A 27,510-nucleotide genomic window follows, 5' to 3' on the forward strand; every position below is an offset into this window, starting at 1 on the left:
ATATATTCTCCAAAGGGAGAAGTTAAAACTGCCAATCTAGCCTGCTTTATCCATCTGATTTTGACTCTTGACATACAGTTCTATAGTCATTCATTCTTGCCTACCTATGGCTATCTCACTTGTAAAAGTACATTTTCTTTCATATATCAGGCTAATCAGCAATTACTAATTGAATATGAGTTCTGTGCCTGGTACCATGGTAGGTGATATGAGATGCAAAAGAATGGTAAGGTATCATTTTTGGCTACAAGAAGTTTATAGTTCAGCTTGGGAAACAAGCAATTCATATGTGAAATAATTAGTGAACAATGATATCATAAATGGAAAAGCATTATGCATCAATATGATCAAATATTAGAATAAGGCAGCATATAACATAAGAATGCTGGCTAAGCCTTCACTTTAGGGAGAGAAACTAAGACAATTCATTTTCAGAAAGCCTATTCCACTCTAGTAATTCAGAAAATTCTTTAGAGATAAACTGAAAGACAAGTCTTTCAGAAAAGCTGACTTGCCTCAGTTTATCTTCAAGAAACAACATTTCATACTGTTTTAAAATAGGAGGGAATAGCCCAAAGAGGAAGTTGACCAGGAGGCTCTAACTTTGTTGCTTTCTAACAGATCCCAAGGAGAAAAAGGTATAAGGTGATCTAAGTGAACTGACTTTCACAATTCAAAGGTTAAAAAAGAAAATTAAGACTGATTCTTTAAAGAATAAGTGGTGTTAAGAAGGATGATTTTAGTAAAAGCTGGAAAGATCTACAAGAACAGAGATTTACAGAGGGAAATAAGCAGGACAAAGAGAATATTGTAAATGGTAATAGCAATATTGTACAATGATCATCTGTGAAAACATGGCTACTCTCAGCTAGGCAATGATCTAGAACAATTCTGAAGGACTTGGAGAAAGATGGAGAATGCTATCCACTTCCAGAGAAAGAACTGTTGGAGTCCGATGCAGATCAAAGCATATTATTTTTCACATCAGTGTATGTTTGGGTTTTATTTTGGGTTTTTGGTTTTGTATGATAGTACTCTTACAATGACCAATAGAGAAATATGTTTTGCATGATAATACATATAGGGCCCAGATCAAATTATTTACCCTCTCCAAGTAGGGGAAGGGGAAGGGGGGGGGTGAGAAAAAGTGTACCTTATAATTGTGGAAAATGTATGTTGAAAATGATTAGTATGTGTAATTGGGGGAAAAATCTTTGAATAAAAAAGAAAAAGAATAAATGATGTTAAAAGGGCAAATGTAGCTGTGGTAGAGAGATTATTAATGGCATTTGAGGACAAATTGCCAAGAAAGACTTTACATGTTAAATTATTCTGAAGTCTTGACTCTTTTCTGGAAACAAAGCATTAGTGCCTGGAAAAAAAACTGTATTTTTGAATCCCAAGAAAAATATTATAAACATCACATATATTTGTGATGTAGGATGGGAGAAAGCATCAGGGTCAGCAAAATTGAGGCCAAGGAAAGGTAAAGGATTTTACTCAAGCAAATGAATATCTTTAAAGTTTTCAGATGTGTTGAATTTGTGCTACTTATGGAGACCACAGTTGTTTGTCTACTGCTTGAAACACCCTACAAATTAAAAAAAAATATGTTGATTTTTTGGGTTGTTTTTGGCTTGTTTAATTACTAATTAATCTCTGGGAGATAAGCATCTGGGAAAAGTCAGTGACAGAGGATGTTTAGAGAAACAAGATAGTACTGTAGGTTCCCAAGTAGTTCAGTAGATAGAATTCAGTCAGGAAAACCTGAGTTCAAATCTAGTCTTAGATACTTACTACTACCACTGCTAGTGGTAGACATCACTTCACTCTGGGTTAGTTAACTTCTGCCTCTCCGTTTCTTCTTGTTTAAAATGGAACTTGAAAACAGTTCAAAAGTCCGACAACATGTTCAAACGGAAATGATTGGGAGTCAATTTGATGTGGCTGGTTAGTGAACAAATAGAAAAATGTTCCCTTGGGTTGAGGACACTCATTCCCCCATCAGAGGAGGAAAGACTATTGGAATTTTGGTCATCATATGTGAACCTTTAGTTTCTCATGCATGAAACAGAGACCAGGCAAAGGTGATTCACTGTGTGATTGGAGGCTTATAGGAGTGAAGGTAGAAGTAATCTTTCTGATCCAATACAGTATCCTTAAAACTCTTGATTCACTGAATAGATCAGTACACTACTAGTTTTGAGGTTAATTCTTCTCTTGAGATAAAGCTAGTAGGTAGCTGCACACAGAGACTGGATTTGAGACTGTAAATTGCTGGGTAGTTTCAATGGTTATTTTTGGGATTAATGGGTTTGTTTTGCTTTTCTCCTTAGACTAATAAATTTATTTCTTTCATATTGTGAAGAGTAAGGTTACTAGCAGGTAATTTGAGATAATACTGAGATGTATACAGGAAAGTACTATGCAGAGATTTTCCCTGGCTTTATTAGTAGGGAGAACATAAACCTCTTTGTGCCATGGGAATCTCTGACACAAGGCATTTCAATTATTTTTAGCTGGTGCTGTCACTATCACACTTCCCTAAATTACATATATTATTATAAAATGTATCTGGGTATGAATACGTTTATATAGCTTGTTGTTTGGAATTATCAACCAAAATGTGATGATATAATATTGTTTAGGACAATGAAGAGAGGGGGTATAATCAAATTGCAGTCATGTTTATTTGCAGTTTCTATACACACTTTCTAGGTAATCAAACTTTTCTGACATTTTTTTTGAGAGGGGTTCACAATGAAACTGTCACCATTTTTACTAAAAATAAATACAAGACTTAAAGTGTTGCACAGCTCTAAAATATACAAAGGCTTGGATTGAATGTAAACTTTGAAAACATTTTACAAAAGAAATCATCTTTGCAACAATTTTAAAAGTTTATATTTACAAATGTTACAAAAATACAAAATGGATGCAAGTCCATAAACCATTGTCTTTTCTGCCAGCACGAACTGGTTCTAGTACCAAAATAGTTACACTGTAACCTTCTTAATTGTTTTAAATCTTTAAGTCATAACCTATTTCTCTAAATCTGCCACCATTGCAGCAAATGCACTCAATCACTGACCTTTGGCAAAAGCAAACACACAGGATGCTTTATTTGCTATTATTCCATGTCCTCGATTCAGTAAAAAACAGAAATAAGCCAAAAAAAAAAAAAAAAAAAAAAAAAAAAAGCAAAAGCAAAAGCAAAAGCAAAACTAAGAAAGAGGGAGAAGTTTTTTGTTTTTTTTTTAATAGAATACAGAAACAGTTGCATAAACTTCAAAATCATTTTAATAACATCAGTGCAAATAACAGAACAAAAGTTTGGAATGATGTTTCTCACATTACCTAATGCATGTACCCTGCTTCAAAATGGCAGTGATGTTTAAGTCAGTTCTCAAACTTTGTCTTGAGTGCTTTAAAGCCATGTAAAATACTCCATATCACTAAGATTTCCTGGTTGTTTTTTTATTTATTTCTCTCATTTATTTTTATACTGAATATTCTTTCCTATAGTAGATTCATAATCCATATCTATTTGGGCTTTTAAATCTATGAAATATAAAATAGAGAAACTTTGTCATAGATCTTTAGATTAAACAAAATAAGTAAAACTATAATTATAAGTGTTCTGTGATCATTACATATAGAAGATATCTTATTGCCTCACAATTCAAGTCAATATATTTGTTTTAAAATATATGGTACCATTATCAATTAAATTCATTATCAGTAATAAAAAGGTGACATTTTATTAAAGCCAATTCTGATGTTTCCTATTCAGTGTCTGTTTTAGAATTACTTTTAAAGCACACACAATACATTTTTCTTCAGGCTAAAGAACCATGCTGTAAAATAACTTCTATTAAAAACATTATAAAAAATGACCTAATGTGACTGGAAATGATGCTCCAGTCACCTGTCACATTTATCTAAAAACACTTTTTTTATTTGTGCCAACTGTGTACTTTTCAGAATATTATACTAATTCATTCATATCCCCAATATGGTATCAGACCAGGCTGCTTTTCTTAATTGGTATGTCTCTATGAGTGATAAGGGTCCACTTTCAAACCTCAACTCGCTTCTCCTTTAGTATAAATTTTAACACTTTGCAGATACTGTCCCACTGATATCTTTCACCAAAAATTATTTTTCTTTTTCAAAGTATGTGTATATACACACATGTACATGTATGCACACAACTGCATAATCATTCTTCATACCAGGTTGGCAAGAAACTCTAAAACACATTTTGGTAATGGACAGTAGATGAGATCAAGGTTCTTTCTTTCCAGAAAAAAAAAGGCGCAACACAAGCCAACATGCTTTGTCTCCTAACTTCTAACAAATCTCTAACATTTTAGTTAACTTTCTTTTCAACAATCTTTGACACTCTTTCCTATGCATTGCATGAATTGAACCAAAGTAATAAAACCCCTTTCACACACCCTTACTTCCCTAATCACCACTTACTTATGCTTAAAGCCAGCTACTTATTGATTTCTTTGTGACCCTATTATTTTTCTATCATTCTAATCTCATTCTGTGCTGTTACAGGCCATGTTCCTTCTCAACCAATCCTCTGCACTATACCTTCTCGCATTCCAAAGCATATTCTAAATAATTGTAACCACTTACATATCTGACATTATCTCAAACATTAGTTGCAGTTAATGTTAAAATCAGAGGTGTAAAACCATTTGTAGATTTCAACTCCTAACTATATTTCTTTCAGTTTTAAGACAAGAAAATTCAAGTAATTTCAAGTAATTCAGCTTGTTTCCCTGCCTTCATTTTTATCAGAGCATTTACTCTGATAGATTTCTATTCCCACCCACCACCCTCCCTATACCCCACCAAGCAGTAATAGTAAAACCAAAGTCATATGTTGCATTGTGAATCAGAGCTTTCCCCCATTCCCAGTTTAACAATGAATATAAATAATGCATATACATACCTATTTCCCAGCTACATTTTTCACAGTGTCATTTCTGTTAATATTTAGGTAGCATGAATGTCATCAGCACAAAGAGAAAGCTTCACTGAAAACTCATTGCAGATACTTACTGATAAATCAACAGCTCCATTGCATGCTTACATTTTAAAAAAATATATTGTTAGTTTAAGAACTTGGAACTAATTGTCTAAAATGTTTAAATATTATAGTCATTAAATTCTGATTCTTTGTACTTCAGTAGCCTAATATAAAACATAACACAAAAATGGATTTCTATTCCCCCCTGCTCATTTTTATTAAAGCAATTCATTTAAAAACAAATAGCTAAAGGACACTGTCAAATGCTTTTGTTTAGGGCTTTGTATTGAGAATGATGACTTCGTTTCTTTGTTTAAAAAACTTAAAAGCATGCTTTCCATTCTTCCCAGTTACCATATGGTAAATCACATTTATGCTTTGCTATGAGCTTGTTGGTGCTGAAGTCTACAAGAAAGATGGTTAGGTTTCGATTCGTAAGGTTTTAAGCTAACATTTCAGTAAGTAACCTTGAAATTTTCCTATTTTCAAGACTGTAAAAATTCAAATTTGAGGCTTGATTATCATTCTGAAAGCCATATTGGTGAACATTTAAACATGATGTTTCATATGAAAATGGTATTCACAGAATACAGTTATGCCATTTTATTTCTTTTGTCTTCAATAAACAGTATGCAGTAAATAATTTGCCACATGTCCACTCTTCTCTAATAGTTCTATTTACATTTTTTATCAAAAATATTGTATTTACATGTGTTTAGTTCATTTCTTTTAAACTTTGTTTCAGTTCATTTTAAAGTAGAAAAATACCAATCCTTAAGAGTCATTTCACCTCTCTTTAGGGAAGCACAACAGCGAGGAAGTTTCTTTCCTAAATGGGCAGCCAAGAAAGTTTTCCCCCCTTACTTTTTGTGGAAATTTGATTTTTTAAAAATGACATTGAAAGAAGGAAATTTGGATAAACCAAATGAAGCTAAAGATGGAGGCGTGGAAGACAGTGGATGTTCTACTAGAAAATGTAAAATTAAGCAAAGAATTACAGAGCTTAAGCACTGTTACTTCCCCACATATCAACTGAGTTCTCTGTAAGATTTTTCCTATCTTTGTGCAAGCCAAATGCTTTCACTGTTCAGGAGTATTTCCTAGTTAACAGTGAGGATGTGTGGGTTATGTAGCCTATGTTGAACTCTGGGAGGACCTGTCGTCATGAGGGCTGCCATCTGAATTCTCAGTCTCTCCTTCGGAGATGGCTTGCATGGGTGTATTGTATAACCTGCAACGGACACTGTAACGGCTGCTGCTGGCTGCAGGGGGTGCCCGGGAACGTCCAACCCTAGATGAAGCCGACATGGGAAAATTCTTGGAGGAAAACCCTTCTGCGTTAACTCTTGGGGAGCACGGAGAGAGTGGGGACAATGCTTCTGCCCCCGATGACGCCTGGGGAGGCTCATCCATGCTTGGGGGGGAATCAATGGGGAGCTCACCGGGGGATTTGGGCAAGATGGGGCTCTTCAGGATTTCAGTGGCAGACATTCGGTAACTGGAATCAGACCGACTGCCTTTTTTAAGAAGCAAGAGCTTAAACTCTTCGTTAGACGTGTTGGACTTCTTTGCATTTCGATATATAAGACCTGGAGATCTCTGGCTGTTTGGTGGAGTTGCCACATTGCTGTTGGGCACTAGGATATTGCTGGGGGGCACAACGCTGCTGTTGCTACTGCCAGGGAAAGCTCTTGATTTATTTCGTACAGATATGTCCCCAGAATCTTTCCTTCCAAGTACTTTCCTCTTTGATCTATTAAGAACAGAAACAAAGAAAACTCTCAGGATGCATGCGTGTTTTCCATTAAATTGAGAGAGTAAAGGCACATCCTATGATATCCAACAGATATGGATTAAGTAAGGCATGTTTCAAATCAGTGACAAATAAAAATGGAGGGTGGGCATGTCCATATTCCTGGTGATGGAGACCTGATTGAAATTCTGTGCAACCAGATCTCTGATTCGCAGTGGTGACATGATTGGTAGGTACTGAAGACATAGCTTGCCGAGTGGGTTGCTGCAGAGGTACAAACACTATTTTCCCTTTGATATTCAATACTAGCTCCTAATGGAGAAAATATTTAATCAGTGCAAAAGACATTAACTACTAAGACAAAATATGGTGAGCTTCTCTTAACACAAATTTAAATATCTCACGGAATTCTTCTTCTGAATAAGCACTCAGAGGTCAATTGCACTTAGAGTTGAAGGGCCCTGAGAGGTCACCTAGTCCAACCTCTTTATGATGCAGATGAGATATAAGTCTTAGAGAAGTGGACTGTGAAGGGTAACCAGTAGCTGAGCTGGACAGTAGATTAAGTCTAATTTCTAACTTTAAGGCCAGGGTTCTTTTCACTATCTCATATTTAGAGATGCTTTGGATGGTGTGAAGGATACAAATGCAGCATGTTATTATTAAAAAATCTTAACTTCTGTCTTAATAGAATTAATTCTAAGACACAAGAGCAGTAAGGGCTAAGCAACTGGGGTTAAGTGACATGCTCGGGGTCGCATAAAAAGTATTTGAGGCCAGAGTTGAATCCAGGTCCTCCTGATTTCAAGCCTGGGGTTGAATGCACTGTGCTACCTAGTTGCCCCACAGCAGTAATAACTTACCAAATCTCCTATTTGACATCTCATTGGTAAGGATTAGAGTTTAGAATTAATTTGGACATAGGCACAGGGAACAAAAAAGCCCTGGTCCTCCTTCCTTAGAATGGAAAGAAAGCAATCTTGCTTAAATATATCCGTGATGTGTCACTACTACAGTGTGTAATTGCTAGGTTTATAACTACATTTTAAAGATGGGAGAGAGGTGTGGGACTGGGAGGAGGTATTGGTGAGACAGGGACATATAATAGAAAAATGAGATTTACAAACAAGAGATAGCTGAGTTTGAAACCTGCTTCTGACATTTATTAGCTCTGTGAAGATGTCTAAGTTACTTAGCCTCTCTATGCCTTGATTTTCTCATCTTTAAAATGGAAACAATACTTGTATAAATTACTTAATAAGGCTATTGTAAGGATTAAATGAGATGTCTATCTAAGCACTGTGTAAATCTTTAAGTGCTACAAATATGAGATATTTATTATTATGAGATTACATTATGAGACTGTTATATGTAGATATAGATAATATTTTATTATATGTAAATGCATATATATATAATGTTATGAGATTATTACGAGTTCAACCTAGTCATTTATTACTCTTCTGCAACTTCTCCAAATGGATTTTTTGGGGGGACATCATTAATTCATCAATTAGTGACCTCAAAAAACAATAACCTGAACTAATTTAATTACTTTTTAGTGCAGATTAGGGGAAAATGTTTCTCAAATGCAATAAAAAATAATCATGTAGCATATTTTTAATGACAGTTTAACATCGAACTAAAATATCTGTTTTTGATGATATTGGCACAGTTGATGTTGGCTTTATTCAAGGCATGGGCATGACTGATGCCTTCAGCAATATTGTTACATTTCCTAAAATACGTAAGAGATTGTAATATGTATTAATTGAAAGTTTAAAGTAAAATGCTTTGGAAAATATGTTCCTTGTTATTGAAGATGGAATTGGATATTGGTTAAAAAGATCTAGCTAATTTCATGGATAGGACTATTTCTGTTTTGAACATACAACATCTTGAATATAGCAGCTCAGTATGGACTACATTTTGTCATTCAGTAAATATTAAGAGAGCAACTTCTATGTAAAAGGCATTATGCTAGATATTGTGTAGATTTCAATTTTACAGGCTTCAGCTAGGTGAAATAACCCTGCTTCACAAGGGAAATCATCTCATTGGCAAGTTGTCACACGACTTTTGGTTAGCTCAATTTGTTTGCACAATGTTCTAATACCATGAGATTATCATATAGACAAGCCTTTCCAGACAATCCAAATGTCAAGAAAATGAAGTATGTTGTTAATGAAACATTGTTAGATGGTACATTCTGATTTTTATTTAAGAAAATATGGGGAGCAGCTAGGTGGCTCAGTGGATTAAGAGACAAGCCTAGAGAAGGATTCACATCTGGCCTCAGATACTTCCTAGCTGTGTGACCATGGGCAAATTACTTGATGCTTATTGCCTAGCCCTTACTGCTCTTCTGCCTTGGAACCTATATAGAGCATTGATTCTGTGATGGAAGGAAAGGGCTTAAAACAAAAGAAAAAAGAAAATATGATCACTATAGGTATAAAATATTGTAAGATAGAGAATGCTCAGGTATTCGTGCACTCATTCCCCAAAGCATGCTTCATATTCAGATTTTTTTGGTGGTTTAATTTTCCTTCCTCCCTTGTTATTATTATCATTGCTTTAGATATTTTCAAAACTATGAATCATTTTAATCTCAGGCGTTATCTGAAAATACAAACTTTAAAGATAGTGGATACATCAGAGACTGAATTAGGATTTTCACCTCCAGGCAATCTGAACTCATTTTCTGATATAGTCAAAGGGGAAAAAAGCCAAAAGCTTTGGTAAGAGACTTTGTTTTAAAATCCCTTATATGTGGGCTGATTTTATATAAAGATTTATTTTATTCAACTCGGTCACAATCTTGGAATTATTGAGCTTGAAGGAACCTTAGAGGACTTCTAGCCTCACCCCCTTCATTTTATAGATGGGGAAACATCTAGAAAGGATTTCAAACTAAATTTGCAAAAAAAAAAATTTTTTTTCCTTGATTGTTCTAAATGTCTTAGGAAGCTCCATATGCTTTAATCTGAGTCTAAGACCTTTCAGAGACATTAGATCTGTTTTGTGTTTGACAGTTTATCAATACTGCCTCACCTGTGAATGACTGCAAAGAGGTCCTCAGTTGTTCGAGGTTTGTTTGGAGACACAAAAACATCATCATCAGCCTGAGAGTCCTCACTAAATGGTGAAATGATGGAGTCATCACTTGGTGAAGATTCTTTAAAAAAAAAAAGAACAGAAAAACATTCTCATGAAGAAGACCCATAACATTTTATAAAAAGCAACAGAATTTACCTGACTGTTGTGTACACAATCCTGCATAATTTTTTGACCACACAATAACAAAGTTTGACATCTTTTTTTTCATAAGTGGAAATAAGTCCGTGAAGGAAATGTGCCAATAACATGTAATATTAAAAAACTGAGTCAGTTAACTATTATATCTAGAGAACAGAGTAATTTCTTGCCCCTGAGACCCAGCTACTCAACTACTCACCTTTCAGTGACACCTCATCTGTACTTGCTCGGGTCTCCTCGGTCCTTCTGTCATCAGAGGCACTTTTGGTAGAAATACCTGATGCGATATCACTTTCTTGCTCAGAATGCCTTTCACTGAGTGAATTTATAGTTGTTAACTCTGATTCATAGCAACTATGCCCAGGCACTTTGTCATGGTGGTGGCTCATAACAAGGTGATGTTTAAGTTGACTATCCATGTCTGTTGCTGCTCTGGTTAGTGAATCAGTCAGAGACAAGGATGAGGTTTTATCTCCAGTTTCAGCTTGTGCAAGATTCTCCCAGTCTACAGAGAATGTCTTCTGTACTTGCTCAGTATCGCCATCTTGCCCAGTCCCTTGAGCTGTTGTTATTTTACTGTTAGAACTCCTCTGAAGCCCATCTGCAGATACATCACAGTTTTTCCCAAGTGCAGGTTCTAGAAAAGGTTCCCTAACTATTGTCATTTGGTCCCTTGTGGCTTTAGTCTCTAGAAGATTGTTACTGGCTAAGGGCACAGTTTCTTGATCAGAATGATTCTTCACATTGCAAATTGAATTTTTTTCTAAATGTATTTTATCAGGGCCCTTCTCTACCGGAGATGAATCAATAAAGGACAAAATGATATCTTCTGTGGAATATTGGCGTGGTATTGATTTCTTAGCTATGTGTGGCCTTGTTTTGCTTGGAGACAAGGTGGCCACTGTGATAGTAGATTCCTGTAAATAAGGTAGTTCTGTGTTATCATTGTCCTTTTGTTTAATTTCATCAGACTTATTAACTGACCTAAGGTTAACAGATTTCAGGACTGTAGGTGTAATTGCAAGGGATGGTGGGGGAACAGTGTTGAGTGTTTCTCCTACCAAATTCTGCTTACAATGAGAAAATGCATGCATTGGATGTCTATTGTGATAGGGTTTGTTCAAGACATTATGAAGAGCACTTAGGTCAAGATGGGTAGGAGGTATAATTGGAAGTTCAAGATCTTTGCTTAAAGACATATTTCCATCTTTTGGAGAGGGGTGCTGAAGGGAGGATTTCCTTTCTGGGACTTTTGGCTTTCTCTTACTACCTCCGGGAGACAATGGTCCAGAAAAGAAAGCTGTAGGGAAAGAAGATGTTGGTGTTTCAGACTGGCTTGAGTAGCCACTCGAAGGAGATGCTAAGCCTGCCAACTTCTCTGGAGAAGCTAATTTAAACTCGTTGTCGACAGAAGGGAGGGATGGAGTAGTGGCCCTAGATTCAGATTGGGATGTTTGTGATTCTGAGCTCTCTGGTGATTTGATGCATTCTATGACTGTGGTACCTGTAGCAGTGCTTGAATTGGATAATGACCTATAAGGATCATTTGTTTTCAAGTCATTTAGAAGCCAGAGATCTGCATAATGAGTTGATTCACCACCTTCATTTTTGAATGATGGGATGTCACCAGTGTCCAAATGAGGCTCCTTTATTCCATGGTCACTCTGGTTCATCCAGGAATGTTCCTGTTTGCTGGTTAAACCAATACTTTCCATTCGAGATGGTGTGTTAGAGAACTCTAGGGGCAATTTCATTTCCCTGGAACTGTGAGGCAGGTGCTGCCCACTGCTTATCTTTGGTTCTTTTTTTTCAGGAATGTCAGCACTTCCATCAGACTTCCTCAAAGATGAACTGCGTTTTGGTGGGGCTGGCTTTGCCTTTGGTTTCTTGAAAGAGATGCTTGGCCTTCCATGCCTCCTCTGGTCCAGGTAGTCCTGCCAAGTACAATCTGAGAAAGTGGGAGGAACACCAGTGCCCTGACCACTCTCAGGGCCTGTGGCTGCATAGTGGCACATGTAACTCTTATTACCTCTGAGACCACAGTCAAAGTGCATGGAGGTATAATATCCCTCAGTATCCACTGAAAAATGAGAGCTAGTATCTGCTTTGTCAGATGGTGATTTTTCTAGAAAGCTATCATAAGTGGCCATACTTGTGAAGCTTGGACAGCCCAAGCTGTCAGCCTTGGGATGCTCTGGGCTAAAATCCTGGCGGCATGAGGCATCATGATGATGGTGCAGATAGTTCCACTCACTGTCACTGGTGTTACTGTTGTTGGGGTCATCTAGCAGGTCTGCAACCGTGGAAGTGAAGGAGCTTGCCCGATGGCCCCTCACTTTATCCATATGGTCATTATAGTTTTCTGTCACAAAGACACTAGAGTCTTCATTGGCATTAGGGGCTATATTCAATGACAACTCAGAGTCACAGTGTGAAGAGCCAGTCAGTGGAGGAGAAGCGGCAGGGGGTATGGTTTCTGATGTCTGTGAAGGGCATGTGGAGCTGCTCCCACTCCAGTTGCCACTGGATGACTGGTGATCATCCTTCTGATCCATGTGGCTGCTAAGGAGAACTCCAGCTGTGGAGATGGAGTGAATTGGGCTCCCAAAGGTATCTGAATTGGATGAAATTTCACAGCTCCCAGAATCAGCCATCCTTGACAACCTTGACCTCCCTCTTTCATTTAACTTGTGCTGGGGGCTGTGGAGGTGTTGAGAACAGGTTAATCCCAAGGGGGGCTGGTGTTCCTGTGAACCTTGGCTGCTCATGGCATCTGTATTCTTATTTGGTATCCTTTCCTGGTTGTCCATATACGTCTCCTCTTCATAGGCTGAGGTTTTAGCACCAATGTTATGCTCAGCATCACTGCCTCTAGCACCCTCACGGGGAAGACTCCGTGATCGAATGCGGCTGCTCGCCGCAGTAGTAAACATGGTGTTGCCGTTGTTTGCCAACACCGAAATGTTGCCAGCAGAATGAGAAAGTGAAGCTACAATGCTCTGTCCTCTCTGAGCTCTGATTCTCCTTCTGGATGGAGCAGCAATAAGAATCTCCTCAGTTTGGCATTCAGAATCCCTGGTCCCCGACCTCCTATTGATATTACTGGAGAAGTCTGGATTTGCATGCACAATCACATTCCGCTCCCTGGCCACTGGTGATTCATCAGAATCTAGGACACATGGAAAGCACAGTGAGATACTTCGGACATCTGCAGACCAATGACTTTTCTTTGAGCAGCCCCCACAATTTTATTATTGTATTAGAACTTTGGAACCCCCTTCTTAAATGAAATTCCCTTCAATGACTGAATAAATACCTGGATATTGAGCCTAACAGTCTTCACATCTGATGTTTTATTGTCCTCAAAAGAATAATTTAGCACATAAAATTCTGGGGAAAATTCAAATTCCTCATAGAAAATGGAAAATCTTACTCCCAGAAAAATCTTAGTTTTTCAATTCTTTATGAACTCTTCTTTTCCCATTCTTTCATACTATCTTTTGCATGATAGCTGAATACTGTTGCTTTAAATTTTTCAAAAAGCAGAATATATTTTATCAAGTCTATCATATGACCTATCTTCAGTTTATCCTGTTAGTTGGTTCCAGCTTCCCAACTGCTACTAATTAACCAAGTCAGAACCACAGGACTTAAGAGCGGATGAACACATAAAGAACCAAAATTCTATTTTAAAGTAAATGATCTCGTAATAGAAGAAACAACAGGTAGAGATACTAAATGAATTGAGCAGATAAGGTGGAAAGTATTCTTATATTTTTTTTTTACCAGGACATCAGTGTTAATACTTATTAGTACTAATTTCTGAAGAAAAAAGTTTATTTGATAGTTTAGTTTCTTGAAGAACATTCTTCTACTCATCTGACAATACTCAATTTATGAGGAAAAAAAAAGTTTACTGAATCTAGTTACTTTTAGTGCCCATAGTATGACTGTAACAAAAATAACAACAAAACTCAAAACAGTGAATTGATTTAAAAGGTAAGGACTAAATGTGCCTATTTATTTCACTTAATAAAATCCCTCCTCCACAATGAAAGCACATGGTTTTACAAACAACATAGTCCAGTCTCAGCGATATAAAAAACAACAACAAAATAACCTGATCGTTGCAAAACTCTAAAACTACAAAAAACGTTAGCATTTCCTGAGTGAGAAGCTACTAGAAAGAAGACTTCCACTTCAGATTTCAGCAACTGAAGGCAGTTAGAATGTTAACCATTAACATTTTTATTTATACTACACCTATTTCTTGTTGCACTCTTCTGGGGATGCCAGAGATGGTTTTCCGCCTCCTCAATTTTCGTCTCCGCTGTAGTACAGATTGTGAATGAACAAGAGAGCAGCGTATACTAGCCTCTCTGTCAAAACCAACTCCTGCAAGCCACAAATAGGTCTCATTAGCCTTTAGAAATGGTAAACAAATTTTCATTTGGTTGGAACACAGTGATATTTATTGATTGGAGGTAAGTGAAGAGTTTGGATTAAGGCTGTGAGCAAATATAAGGGAGCCTTTATTCAACTCTTATTTAAATTGTGCTGCAGTACATTAAGCTTTACTTCTAAATGCAGCTCCCCTCAGCAGCCTACCCTGCCAAAAGTAACAGAACCTAAAAAGGAAAATGGAACAAAAGTAAAGAAAACTAAACAGGGGGAGGGGTAGAAGGGAGAGAAGTGAATCCTTAAAAGCTCAGCACCTTTAATCACTGCTATTTATTGGTCTGTTTCTTTACTCTCTGCTGCTGACACCTTTTCAGAGAATAGCACTAGCCAAAATCTTAACCTGGATCAGTTCAGCTAACATATCCTGACCCATTTTTTTACTAAAAGAGTCTTTGTGAAACAGTTTTCTTCTCCCTTTCCCTCACTCATTGACAGTGGGAGGAAAACCAGAAGTCTGGGGAATTTTGTGAATAAATTCCCCCTGTTTTATTTCCATCTTTCTAAATTGACAGGTTTTTTTTTTGGGGGGGGGGTCTGGCTTTTGTATCTAATACTAATAGTCACAAAAAGCAGAAAAAATATGGAACTCATAAAGAATCAATCTACCATGTCAAATATAAAACTAAGTTCCAAAGCTGAGACTGTCCACTTATTAAAAACAAACAAGCAAAAAAACCCATGACTGCCAAAACTATAAGTTATGTGTATCTATTTTAGTTTCTGTCCAAATTAGAGAGGTGGGGGTTTTTCAAAGTGTTTTTGACCACTGATAGCCATAGTATTGTAGATTGAAATTTAAGTCAACTCAATCTCTTGTACTCAAGGCTGGAAGTAGCATATCACCCAACTCTCTTTTTCTCACAGAAAATACTGGATATACTATGAATTGAAATTGTATTAGCATCATGGCCACTTACAGTGTCTGCTTAGAGTTCAAATAAAAAACTGATTGTAATACAGCAAATGGGAATCATAGATTGAGAGCTGGGAAGGACATTGGATTAATGGAATTATATTATTGTGTAATATTAAGGATACCATTATTTTTTCAATGACTACCTGAGGCCCAGAGGATTTAAGGTACTTGTAGACAGCAAATCCTTGAGCCAGGTCTTCCTGAACCTAATTCAATGCTCTAGCAAGTGGTTTATATAATGTTGCAAGCTGTTAATGATATTTTCTTTTCAAAAATCCAAAGAAAAATGAACGTCCTTTCTGGTTAGCCCCCATCTTCATTTTAAAATTGTAGAGAACATAATCGTACGTACATGTATTTTACATTACAGAAATATATAAAACATTTAACAAATTTTTGTAAAATTTTGTTTTTTGAAGTTTATTATGATAGATCGATAGAGAGATAGATAGATAGAGAGATAGATAAACCTAAGCTTTAGACAACTGGCTCATAAAAAAATCTGCATCATCCCTAGATTTGTTAAATCACAGAAAGAAGACTGATATACTCAGTACCAAATTTGGAAATCAGGGCTTCTCAGTAGTTTTACCTTAAAACAAAAAGAAAAAAAAAAGCACTCATACCGTCATTAATGGAAGCTGGTGATTCTATTAATTCAGAAGTTTTAAAGCTGTAAGTTAGTGTAAGAGGTCACTGTGATAATACTTTCTAACAGCCAAAGTTCCCTGCTCTATCCCATCAAGGATACTGAAAAGTAGATAAGTATTCTTGGAAGTCTTCATTTTCCTCAAGGCTATGCAGGAAGAATAGATGAGTCACTATAAAAACCAGCTCCTAGGTCATTCATTCATCAGAGCTAGAGATAGTGAGAGAGATAATGAAAGAGAGACCAAGAGACAGAGACAGGGACACAGAGCTTTCCATAATATCAATGGAAGTGATGGTTAGTGCAAACCTGTTTGTCTCAGGGCATCATGCCACGACCCCCTTAGTTACATGCCACAGCTTCTTGGGGTTTTTAATTATACTGTGAAACTGTAACTATTAGTGAAGTTAAAAAGGAAAGGGGGGTCACAATGGAAGGGGAGTTTATTTTCTGAGTTGGAAAGATGTGAGTATTTTAAAAAGCTTTCCACTCAAATCACCATATTCAATTCTGGAATTTAAAACTGCCACTGAAGATTTCCCAACACTTTTCTCTGAGTCAACAAAGCAAAAGAGAAATAGGATTTGGGGTTTTGAAAAGAATTCAACCTTCACATACAATACACAAAAACCTTTAGAGGAAACCCAATGCAGTACTCTATAAGGGGCTTCAAAACAAAGCAAATGTAATCCTACCTTTCTCTGGACAACATGAAAACAGATTTTATGGGGGGTCCTACATCAGCACTACTTGCAAACTGTGTGTCTGCTCCTTTTAACTTTCTGTACTGCACATGATTATCATATGATTAACCACTGCAGCTTTCTCAATTATTTCAGTCAGTTTAGGGCCAAAGAGCTATTTAGTGATGTTTTTCCCCTCTGAATGGGAGCTGTTCATAATTTACATAACAAATGTAACACACACACACATTGATATTGCATCATGTGGGGGGAAAAGCATGTTGAACATCTTTTGGCTTATAATGGTAAAACTGCAGATCTAATTTTATTACTACATCAGAGTTTTTGTTGGTTGGATATTAGCAGCAGCCAAAGTTTTGAATACATTCACCACAAAATGTTCTGACCTGAAAGCTTCTGTATTAAGTAAAAGCAATATAAAAGAACTGTACCAGTGACATTGATGGGGATAATACAGGAAGAAATCACTTGAGCATCTTGTTTCATTTTCTCCTCTGGTGTTGGGAGAGGTAGTGCTTTGCTCCAGTTGGTTTGCTTATCCAGTGTTGAAGGGATATTATGTATTGGATTTTTCGGCCTCTGTCCTAACATGACATCTGTATCCTCGTCCTCTGGGGGATGGGACTGGAAACGAATACATTTACAATTAGTCAGTCCAATTTAAACACAACCAGACATTATGAAAAATTCTGTTCTTTCATCAATATCAAGAAACATAAGAGAGCACAGGAATCAGCTTTCAGGAAGAAGAGAAGGAAGAAGAGTAATTATGAAAAATGTCACAAAGATGTATAGTATTAGTTCAATAGTCAAAACAACATGAAAGGACAAAATAAATGTCCCAAATAGACATGCTTTTTAGAGTAAGATTTCAAGAAAGTATTAGGAGGTGAAAAAAAGTAGCCCTAAGTACCAAAGCTTCCGATGAAAAAGCAAAATTACCACTCAATGAATTACACATTCTGTGTTTTGAACTTGGGAGTTTGGGGAATTGAATACTACAGATAATAATATGGTCATAAATTAGTATTCAAAGTCATTGGAGCATCCAGATAGACCACAGCCCAAAGGAAGCGGATGTTAAATGCCTATAGAAGAGGTTTAGAATATAGACTAGAAAACCCAACAGAGAGTTGGGCTGGTTTTCTAAGAAAACACTTGTCAGGGTGAACAGGTAACAAAATCTAAGGGGCCAGATTAAACACTGGTTTAACTTAATTACAAGGGTGCAATTTTGGTTAATATCCTCAAAAATTAATATGATGTTGGGTTTTCATACTTCTCTCAGAGGGATGTAAAAACAAAAAAAAAACATTTTTTATCCATTGGAGAAGATATAATGTGAGTAGGTGGGGGGGGGATATTCAGATGTGTTTGTCAGATTGAGAAGAAAAAGAAAATACTCCCATTTTGCTCTCTTTCATCTTTCAATATTTTCTGTGCAAGTAGCCATCAGAAATTCTGCATTAGGCAACTTTCTGCCTAATCTATATATCATGATCTGCTTTAGTGTTAGATTTGCAAGGCAGGTTACTAAGAGGATTCTTGTGTTTGGCTGGCTGTTTTCATTATTGTGTCTTCTTTTATTTTATTTTTGAGAGGGCCACAGAGTGAAATAAGTGCATTTTTCTAAGGTACAACATTAATGATAGCCCATTTTATATCAGATTTAAGTGATTTTTTTCTTTTTGTCAGGCTTATTCCTTTTACTTGGAAAGAAATATCACTTCCAGCTATATTGCAGGGTTTGCAGCTTAACAAATAAACATTTCTTAAATCCACTCAAAGTGTTAAAGATCATAATCTAAGGTCACTTTTGTAAATTAACTTTAAGCATTTGCTTACCTTGTCAGAGGCTGCAAAGACCTCTAACACACATACTAGAGGATATAATTTCTCTTCTTTGAGGAAAAAAAAAGCTTTCTCCATGTTGGGTTTAGTGATACATTTGCAACCTTCTTTCTCTCTTCAGCTTTTGTGCAGATTCCCAGCAATGTGAATAGCTCAAATAAACTTCAAGCACAAAAGACTGTTTCCTAGGTTACTTCCAAAAAGAAAAAAAGTTCCTTGTATGTAAAAAAAAAAAAAAAACCCACAGAGACCACATTTTGTTACTGGTTCCTTCCTTGAATAACAATGGACTACAGAAACAAAGGAAGAATTGGGACCTGGCTACCCACTCTGACTCTCTGCCAAAAGTCCCTTTTTATGTAGCAGTGACAGGGACAACTGGCCAGGGAATCCTTTTGTTCAGATTTCATTTGATTTGAGAAGTTAAACTCTTTCAGGTCTGGTAAGCATAGGGCAAACTGGAACTTTATTTCCTCATAAACTGTAATAATCTAAAGGCAGTATCAAATCAGAACTTATCCCTGGACCAGGCCCTAAGATCTATTCAGGAATGAAAAAAGGAATCCAAGTTTCTTTCCTGAACTTTATTTATTGAGAACAAGAAAAGCATCATTTTTTTAATTGATAAAACAGTTGCAAGACACCTAGTTGAGAAGATTTTGCAAGAAAGTTAAAAGGAGAGAAGCAAGAGTTAAAGTGTCAGGCTGACAGGAAGGCAATGAATGAGAAAACAGGGGTATGAAGGAATGCAGGGTGTCCAATACCTTTCTACTCCAAGGGGTCATGTGGCAACACTCAGTGGGGGAGGACGAGCGGGTGCTGTCAAACTATAAATGTGAAATTTAAGAAAAAACAAATAAAAAGGAAAAAATTTAACATATTAACACAAAATACCTCTGGTTAAACCAAGCGTATGACATTAATGGATGGGTCCCCTGCTATCAGGAATGTTTTTTTTAGTGATTATTATCAATTAAATGTCTTCACCTTACATCTGAGAGATTCTGTACACACTCAAGAAAAAGCTAAGCCCTCTAACTACACATGACAATTTGATAATTTTGGAAAGACTGAATCACTTCTTTGATCCCTGGAAATGTTTTTATTCTGGAGATAGCTTGGTCAAAGATTTTTGCATGCAGCTTGCTCAGAATGCTTCTATTCTGTAGACTATATTTAGAGATCAATGTACTAACTGGGTTCTTCTTTTTAGAGTTTATAGGACACTATTTGGAACTGGTTCTTTAATACTATACTAACTCAGCTTTGCGTTTAATTATGGCACCCATAACATCCATTATAATAGGAAAGGGAAAACACTAATAGGGTGAATGATTGGATTGATGCTACTGGAGAAAACAGCTCATAATCTCAGATTCTCATAGCATAGCATTTAAAACTGGAAGAGACATATTGAAGTTCCTCATTTTATAGATGAGGAAACTAAAGTAAACTGAATGAAGCCACTTGCCCACTGTCACATAGGTAGTAAATAGAACTGGGATTTGAACCCAGGTCCACTGACTCCAAATCCAATGGCCCATCCCAATCTATTGAGGCATAAATGCAAGTTAAACAACAACAACAAAAAATAACCCAACCATTACACTTATCAAACATTTTTAAAAGTAATAGTGCTGATCTATGGTATGCTAGCCCTGAGTTTTCTTGAACTTATGGCAGAATTATGTTACTCTTGGATATCTCAAAGCTTAATTTCTCCCTAATTTCAAAGTTCTAACTGACAGAACTGATTCAGTAAGCATTAAAAACAAAGCAAATATCTCCCAAAGTCCATTAAATTTGACTTAATCTCTGAATCAGATTTAAGTGGTTCTTTATGATATGTGGTTTTCCAACAGGTCAAAGCATATCTTGTCTCCAATCTCCTATGGCTCTTTAGACATCTTGAACTGAATGCCTACTAAACATTTAAACTCAACCTGTCCAAAACAGAACTCATTATTTCCCTTCTTCCTTCCTTATTGTTGTAGAGGGCAGTGCTATCTTCCCAGTCCCTCAGGCTTGCAACCATCCTGGATTCCTCCCTGTCTCACTCTCAGTATTCAAGCTATTGCCAAAGCCTGTTGATTTCACCTTTGTGACATCTCCCAAAAATGTTCTCTTCTCTCCTCTGATAGTGTCACCACTCTAGTACGGGACCTCATTGCCTTACATCTGAACTGCTGCAATAGTCTGTGGTGGATCCAACTACCTCAAGTTTCTCCTCACTCCAGTTCATCCTCCAGTCAATCACTAAGGTGATTTTCCTAAAGTGGGAGCCCAGTCATCTCACACCCTGCCTCCCAATCAATAAACTCTAGTAGCTTTCCATTGCCCCCAGGATCAAATACAAAATGCATTGGCATTCAAAGCCCTTTGTCATCTAGGCCCCTCCTACTTTTTTAGTCTTCTGATACCTTACTTTCTGGTATGTACTTTTTCCATCCAGTGGCACTGCTCTCCTGGCTAGTCCACAAACAAAACACTCCATCTCTCAACTCTGATAATTTCCCCTGGTTGTCTCCCATACCTGGGATGCTCTCCCTCCTCTGATCCACTACTCAGCAAGTGGTCAGAGTAGAACCTTTACCTTCCATCTTAGAGTCAATACTGTGTATTGGTTCTGAGGCAGAAGAGCGGTAAGGGTTAGGCAATGGGGGTCAAGTGACTTGTCCAGGGTCACACAGCTAGAAAGTGTCTGAAGCCAGTTTGAAGCCAGGACTTCCTATCTCTAGGCCTGGCTCTCAATCCACTGAATCATCCAGCTGCCCCTCAGAGGTAGGATTTTAAGTCAGATCCTCTGACTCCAGATCCAATACCATATTTTAGTGGTATTGCTAATTCTGCTGACTGGTTTCTTCCTTGAAGTAGAGTCCTTCACATGGTTGGCAAATTCTTCTATCACATACGGTATTACTTCATTTAATACTTCAAAGAGGTCCATGATTTCATTGGTCTGGGTATCATGTTATATCTTCTGATAACAGATTACACTCTCTTTTAGGCTTTGATAGACAGTTTTTGGAAGTTTTAGTAAAACAAAAATCATTGTCTGCACCTTTCTTGTCAAATGTTATGATCTGCCAGCATAGCTTTCGAGAACCACAATGAGATGGCATAGTAGGGGATAGCTAGAATTTTGTAGAGTTATAATTTATTAACAGATAATGGTTATATTTTTTGTTTTTTTTTTAAATTTAAACATTTATTAATATTCATTTTTAACATAGTTACATGATTCATGCTCCTACTTTCCCCCTCACTCCCGCATCCCCCCCACCCATGGCCTACACACATTTCCACTGGTTTTGTCATGTGTCCTTGATCAAGACCTAATTCCAAATTGTTGGTAGTTGCATTGGTGTGGTAGTTTCGAGTCCACACCCTCAATCATGTCCACCCCAACCCATGCATTCAAGCAGTTGTTTTTCTTATATGTTTCCTCTCCTGCAGTCCTTCCTCTGAATGTGGGCAGCGTTCTTTACCATAAATCCCTCAGAATTGTCCTGGGTCATTGTATTACTGCTGGTACAGAGGTCCATTACATTCAATTTTACCACAGTATATCAGTCTCTGTGTACAATGTTCTTCTGGCTCTGTTCCTTTCGCTCTGCATCAGTTCCTGGAGGTCTCTCCAGTTCGCCTGGAACTTCTCCAGTTTATTATTCCTTTTAGCACAATAGTATTCCATCACCCGCATATACCACAGTTTGTTCAGCCATTCCCCAATTGAAGGACATACCCTCCTTTTCCAGTTTGTTGCCACCACAAAAAGCACAGCTATAAATATTTTCATACAAGTCTGTTTATCTATGATCTCTTTGGGGTACAAACCCAGCAATGGTATGGCTGGATCAAAGGGCAGGCATTCTTTTATAGCTCTTTAAGCATGATTCCAAATTGCCAGCCAGAATGGCTGGATCAGCTCACAACTCCACCAGCAATGCATTAATGTCCCAATTTTGCCACAACCCCTCCAGCATTCATTACTCTCCCCTTCTTTCATTTTAGCCAATCTGCTAGGTGTGAGATGATACCTCAGAGTTGTTTTGATTTGCATTTCTCTAATTATTAGAGATTTAGAACACTTTCTCATGTGCTTATTGACACTTTTTTTTTTAAACCCTTGTACTTCGGTGTATTTTCTCATAGGTGGAATATTGGTAAGGGTGGGCAATGGGGGTCAAGTGACTTGCCCAGGGTCACACAGCTGGGAAGTGGCTGAGGCCGGGTTTGAACCTAGGACCTCCTGTCTCTAGGCCTGACTCTCACTCCACTGAGCTACCCAGCTGCCCCCGACACTTTTGATTTCTTTACCTGAAAATTGCCTATTCATGTCTCTTGCCCATTTATCAACTGGAGAATGGCTTGATTTTTTATACAATTGATTTAACTCCTTGTATATTTGAGTAATTAGACCCCTGTCAGAGTTTTTCGTTATAAAGATTTTTTCCCAATTTGTTGTTTCCCTTCTGATTTTGACTACATTGTTTTTGTTTGTACAAAAACTTTTTAGTTTAATATAATCAAAACCATTTAATTTACATTTTGTAATTTTCTCTAACTCTTGCTTGGTTTTAAAGTCTTTCCTTTCCCAGAGATCTGACAAGTATACTATTCTGTGTTCAGTTAACTTGTTTATAGTTTCCCTCTTTACATTCAAGTCGTTCACTCATTCTGAATTTATCTTGGTGTAGGGTGTGAGATGTTGATCTAGACCTAATCTCTCCCATACTGTTTTCCAAATTTCCCAGCAGTTTTTGTCAAATAGTGGATTTTTGTCCCAAAAGTTGGATTCTTTGGGTTTATCATACACTATCTTGCTGATGTCATTTACCCCAAGTCTATTCCACTGATCCTCCTCTCTATCTCTTAGCCAGTACCATATTGTTTTGGTGATTGCTGCTTTATAGTATAGTTTAATATCTGGTACTGCTAGGCCCCCTTCCTTCACATTTTTTTTCATTATTTCCCTTGAAATTCTTGATCTTTTCTTATTCCAAATGAAATTTGTTATAGTTTTTTCTAATTTAGTAAAGAACTTTTTGGTAGCTTGATAGGTATGGCGCTAAATAGGTAAATTAATTTGGGTAGAATTGTCATTTTTATTATGTTAGCTCCTCCTACCCATGAGCAATCAATGGCTTTCCAATTGTTTAGATCCAGTTTTATTTGTTTGGAAAGTGTTTTGTAGTTGTTTTCATATAATTGCTGTGTTTGTTTTGGTAGATAGATTCCTAAGTATTTTATATTGTCTAGGGTGATTTTAAATGGTGTTTCTCTTTCTACTTCTTGCTGCTCTACTGTGTTGGAAATGTATAGAAATGCTGATGATTTATGTGCATTTATTTTGTATCCTGCAACTTTGCTAAAGTAGTTGATTATTTCTACAAGCTTCTTAGTTGATTCTCTAGGATTTTTTAAGTAGACCATCATTTCATCTGCAAAGAGTGATAGCTTTGTCTCCTCATTGCCAATTTTGATACCTTCAATTTCTTTTTCTTCTCTAATTGCAACTGCTAGTGTTTGTAGTACTATGTTGAATAATAGAGGTGATAATGGGCATCCTTGTTTTACTCCTGATCTTATTGGGAAGGCTTCTAATTTATACCCATTGCATATGATGTTTGTTGATGGTTTTAGGTATATACTGTTTATTATTTTTAGGAAAGGTTCTTCTATTCCTATACTTTTAAGTGTTTTGAATAGGAATGAATGCTGTATTTTGTCAAAGGCTTTTTCAGCATCTATTGAGATAATCATGTGATTTTTGTTTGTTACACTGCTGATATGGTCAATTATGTGGATGGTTTTCCTAATGTTGAACCAACCTTGCATTCGTGGTATAAATCCCACCTTATCATGGTGGATGATCTTCTTAATTACTTGCTGGAGTCTCTTTGCTAGTATTCTATTTAAGATTTTTGCATCTATGTTCATCAGGGAGATTGGTCTATAGTTTCCTTTCTCTGTTTTTGATCTCCCTGGCTTTGGAATCAGTACCATATTTGTGTCATAAAAGGAATTTGGTAGGACTCTTTCTTTGCTTATCATATCAAATAATTTCTATAGTATTGGGATTATTTGCTCTTTGAATGTCTGATAGAATTCACTTGTGAATCCATCAGGCCCTGGAAATTTTTTCTTAGGGAGTTCTTTGATGGCTTGTTCAATTTCTTTTTCTGATATAGGATTATTTAGGTATTCTATTTCTTCTGCTGTTAATCTAGGCAGTTTATATTTTTGTAAATATTCATCCATATCTCCTAAATTGTTATATTTATTGCCACATCATTGGGCAAAATAGTTTTTAATGATTGCCTTAATTTCCCCTTCATTAGAGGTGAGGTCTCCCTTTTCATCTTTGATACTGTCAATTTGGTTTTCTTCTCTCCTTTTTTTTTATTAGATTGACCAGTACTTTGTCTATTTTATCTGTTTTTTCAAAGTACCAGCTTCTAGTCTCATTTATTAATTCAATAGTTCTTTTACTTTCAATTTTATTAATTTCTCCCTTGATTTTTAGTATTTCTAATTTAGTTTTCATCTGGGGATTTTTAATTGGCTCTCTTTCTAATTTTTTGAGTTGCATGCCCAATTCATTAATCTCTGCCCTCCTTAATTTGTTAATATAGGCACTCAAGGATATAAATTTCCCCCTGAGTACTGCCTTGGCCGCATCCCACAGAGTTTGGTAGGATGTCTCATCGTTGTCATTTTCTTCAATGAAATTGTTGATTGTTTCTATGATTCCTTCTTTGACAAATTGGTTTTGGAGAATCATATTATTTAATTTCCAATTAGTTTTTCATTTTCCTTTCTAGGTGCCCTTACTAATTATTATTTTTATTGCATTATGATCTGAGAAGTTTACATTTATTATTTCTGCTCTTTTGCATTTGTTTGCAATGATTCTATGCCCTATAACATGGTCAATCTTTGTGAATGTGCCATGTGCAGCTGAAAAGAAGGTGTATTCCTTTTTGTCCCTATTTATTTTTCTCCACATATCAATTAAATCTAATTTTTCTAGGACTTTATTCACCTCTCTTACCTCTTTCTTATTTATTTTTCGGTTTGATTTATCTAGATCTGAAAGAGGAATATTTAGATCTCCCACTAGTATGGTTTTACTATCTATTTCCTTCTTGAGCTCTGCCAGTTTCTCCTTTAGGAATTTGGATGCTATGCTACTTGGTGCATACATATTGAGCACTGTTATTTCCTCATTGTTTATACTGCCTTTAATCAGGATGTAATGACCTTCCCTGTCTTTTTTAATCAGATCTATTTTTACTTTGGCTTTGTCAGAAATCATAATAGCCACTCCTGCCTTCTTTTTCTCATTTAAAGCCCAAAAGATTTTGTTCAAGCCCTTTACCTTAAACTTGTGTATGTCCACCCACCTCATATGTGTTTCTTGTAGACAACATGTGGTAGGATTTTGTTTTCTAATCCACTCTGCTATTTGCTTCTGTTTTATGAGCGAGTTCATCCCATTCACATTCAGAGTTATAATCATCAGTTGTGCATTTGCTGACATTTTCGTATCCTCCCCTATTCCTACCCCCTTTTTCTTATACTATTTCCTTTTAAACCAGTGGTTTGTTATTAAGCCACTATCCCTTATCCCCTCCCTTGATTAACTTCCCTTTCTACCCTCTCCCTTATTTTTCCCCCTCTTTTTGTTTTTAAAGGCCTTATGAATTCCCTCCCCCTTCTTCTCCCCTCCCTTTTTTTGACCTCCCCACTCCCCTGCTCCCCTTGGTTTATCCCTTCTGACTTTCTCAGAAGGGTTAGATAAGAGTTTTATGTCCCAATGGATAGTCTAGCTACTCTTCCCTCTCCGGGTTGATTACACTGAGAGTAAGGTTTGATTATTACCTCTTAATGCTCTCTTCCTCTCCTTCTTATAATAGTATTTGTACCCTCTCCTTCCCATGCCCTCTTTGTGTGTAATAGAATATCCTATTTTTCTTATTTACTCAAGTTTCTCTTGGTGTCCCCTTCTATTCACCTCCTCTTTCCCATCCCCCTTGTCATCTTAGATTATTTAGTGTTCCACCCTCACCCTGTGAATTATTCTTCTGATTACTATAATAGTGAATACTATAATAGTGAGTAGAGTTCAGTACAGAGAATTATACATAACATTTCTCTACATAGGAATACAGATAATTAGATCTCACTGAGGCCCTTAAAAAGGCAAATTTAAAAATTATAAGTTTTCTTTCTTTCCCCTCTGTTTCTTATTTGCCTTTTCATGTTTCTCTCGATTTTTGTGGTTGGATATCAAACTTTCCATTTAGCCCTGGTCTTTTCTGTGCAAATACCTGGAATTCTTCAATTTTGTTGAATGCCCATACTTTCCCCTGGAAATATATAGTCAATTTTGATGGGTAGTTGATCTGTGGTTGCAGGACCAGCTGTCTTGTCTTTCTGAGTATCGTATTCCAAGCCTTGTGATCTTTTAGCTTGGACGCTGCCAGATCCTGTGTGATCCTGATTGGTGCTCCTTGATATTTGAATTGTCTCTTTCTGGCTTCTTGCAAGATTTTTTCTTTTGCTTGGATGCTCTTGAATTTGGCAATTATATTCCTGGGCGTTTTCTTATCTGGATCAAATGTTGTGGGCGTTCTATGGATCTTTTCAATGTCTATATTGCCCTCTTGTTGTAGGACTTCAGGACAATTTTGCTGAATAATTTCTTTCAGTATGGAGTCCAGGTTTCTATTAATTTCTGGTTTTTCTGGAAGACCAATGATTCTCAAGTTGTCTCTTCTAGACCGGTTTTCTTGGTCTGTAATTTCTCATTGAGATATTTCATGTTTCCTTCTATTTTTTCAGTCTTTTGACTTTGTTTTATTT

General features: G+C 36.6%; 1 protein-coding gene across 5 annotated transcripts in view; it reads right to left on the reverse strand.

Annotated features, from left to right (window-relative positions):
- Positions 1-5,634: 5,634 nt before the first annotated feature.
- Positions 5,635-27,510, reverse strand: part of NHS (NHS actin remodeling regulator) — a 449,929-nt gene continuing 428,053 nt past the window's right edge. For 3 of the 5 annotated variants that reach the window (XM_044670334.1, XM_044670335.1, XM_044670337.1), the window contains 6 exons: positions 19,404-19,466; positions 17,220-17,412; positions 14,322-14,453; positions 10,258-13,227; positions 9,855-9,978; positions 5,635-6,800 (listed from right to left, as the gene is read on the reverse strand). In XM_044670334.1, the coding sequence (XP_044526269.1) occupies positions 6,182-6,800; positions 9,855-9,978; positions 10,258-13,227; positions 14,322-14,453; positions 17,220-17,412; positions 19,404-19,466 (4,101 nt within the window). In that variant the 3' untranslated portion in view covers positions 5,635-6,181. The remainder of the gene's footprint in view (positions 6,801-9,854; positions 9,979-10,257; positions 13,228-14,321; positions 14,454-17,219; positions 17,413-19,403; positions 19,467-27,510) is intronic. The other 2 variants (XM_044670339.1, XM_044670338.1) reach the window with 1 other exon arrangement.

The sequence above is a fragment of the Gracilinanus agilis genome, chromosome 3 (assembly GCF_016433145.1).
Source record: "Gracilinanus agilis isolate LMUSP501 chromosome 3, AgileGrace, whole genome shotgun sequence".
NCBI classification, from domain to species: Eukaryota; Metazoa; Chordata; class Mammalia; order Didelphimorphia; family Didelphidae; genus Gracilinanus; species Gracilinanus agilis.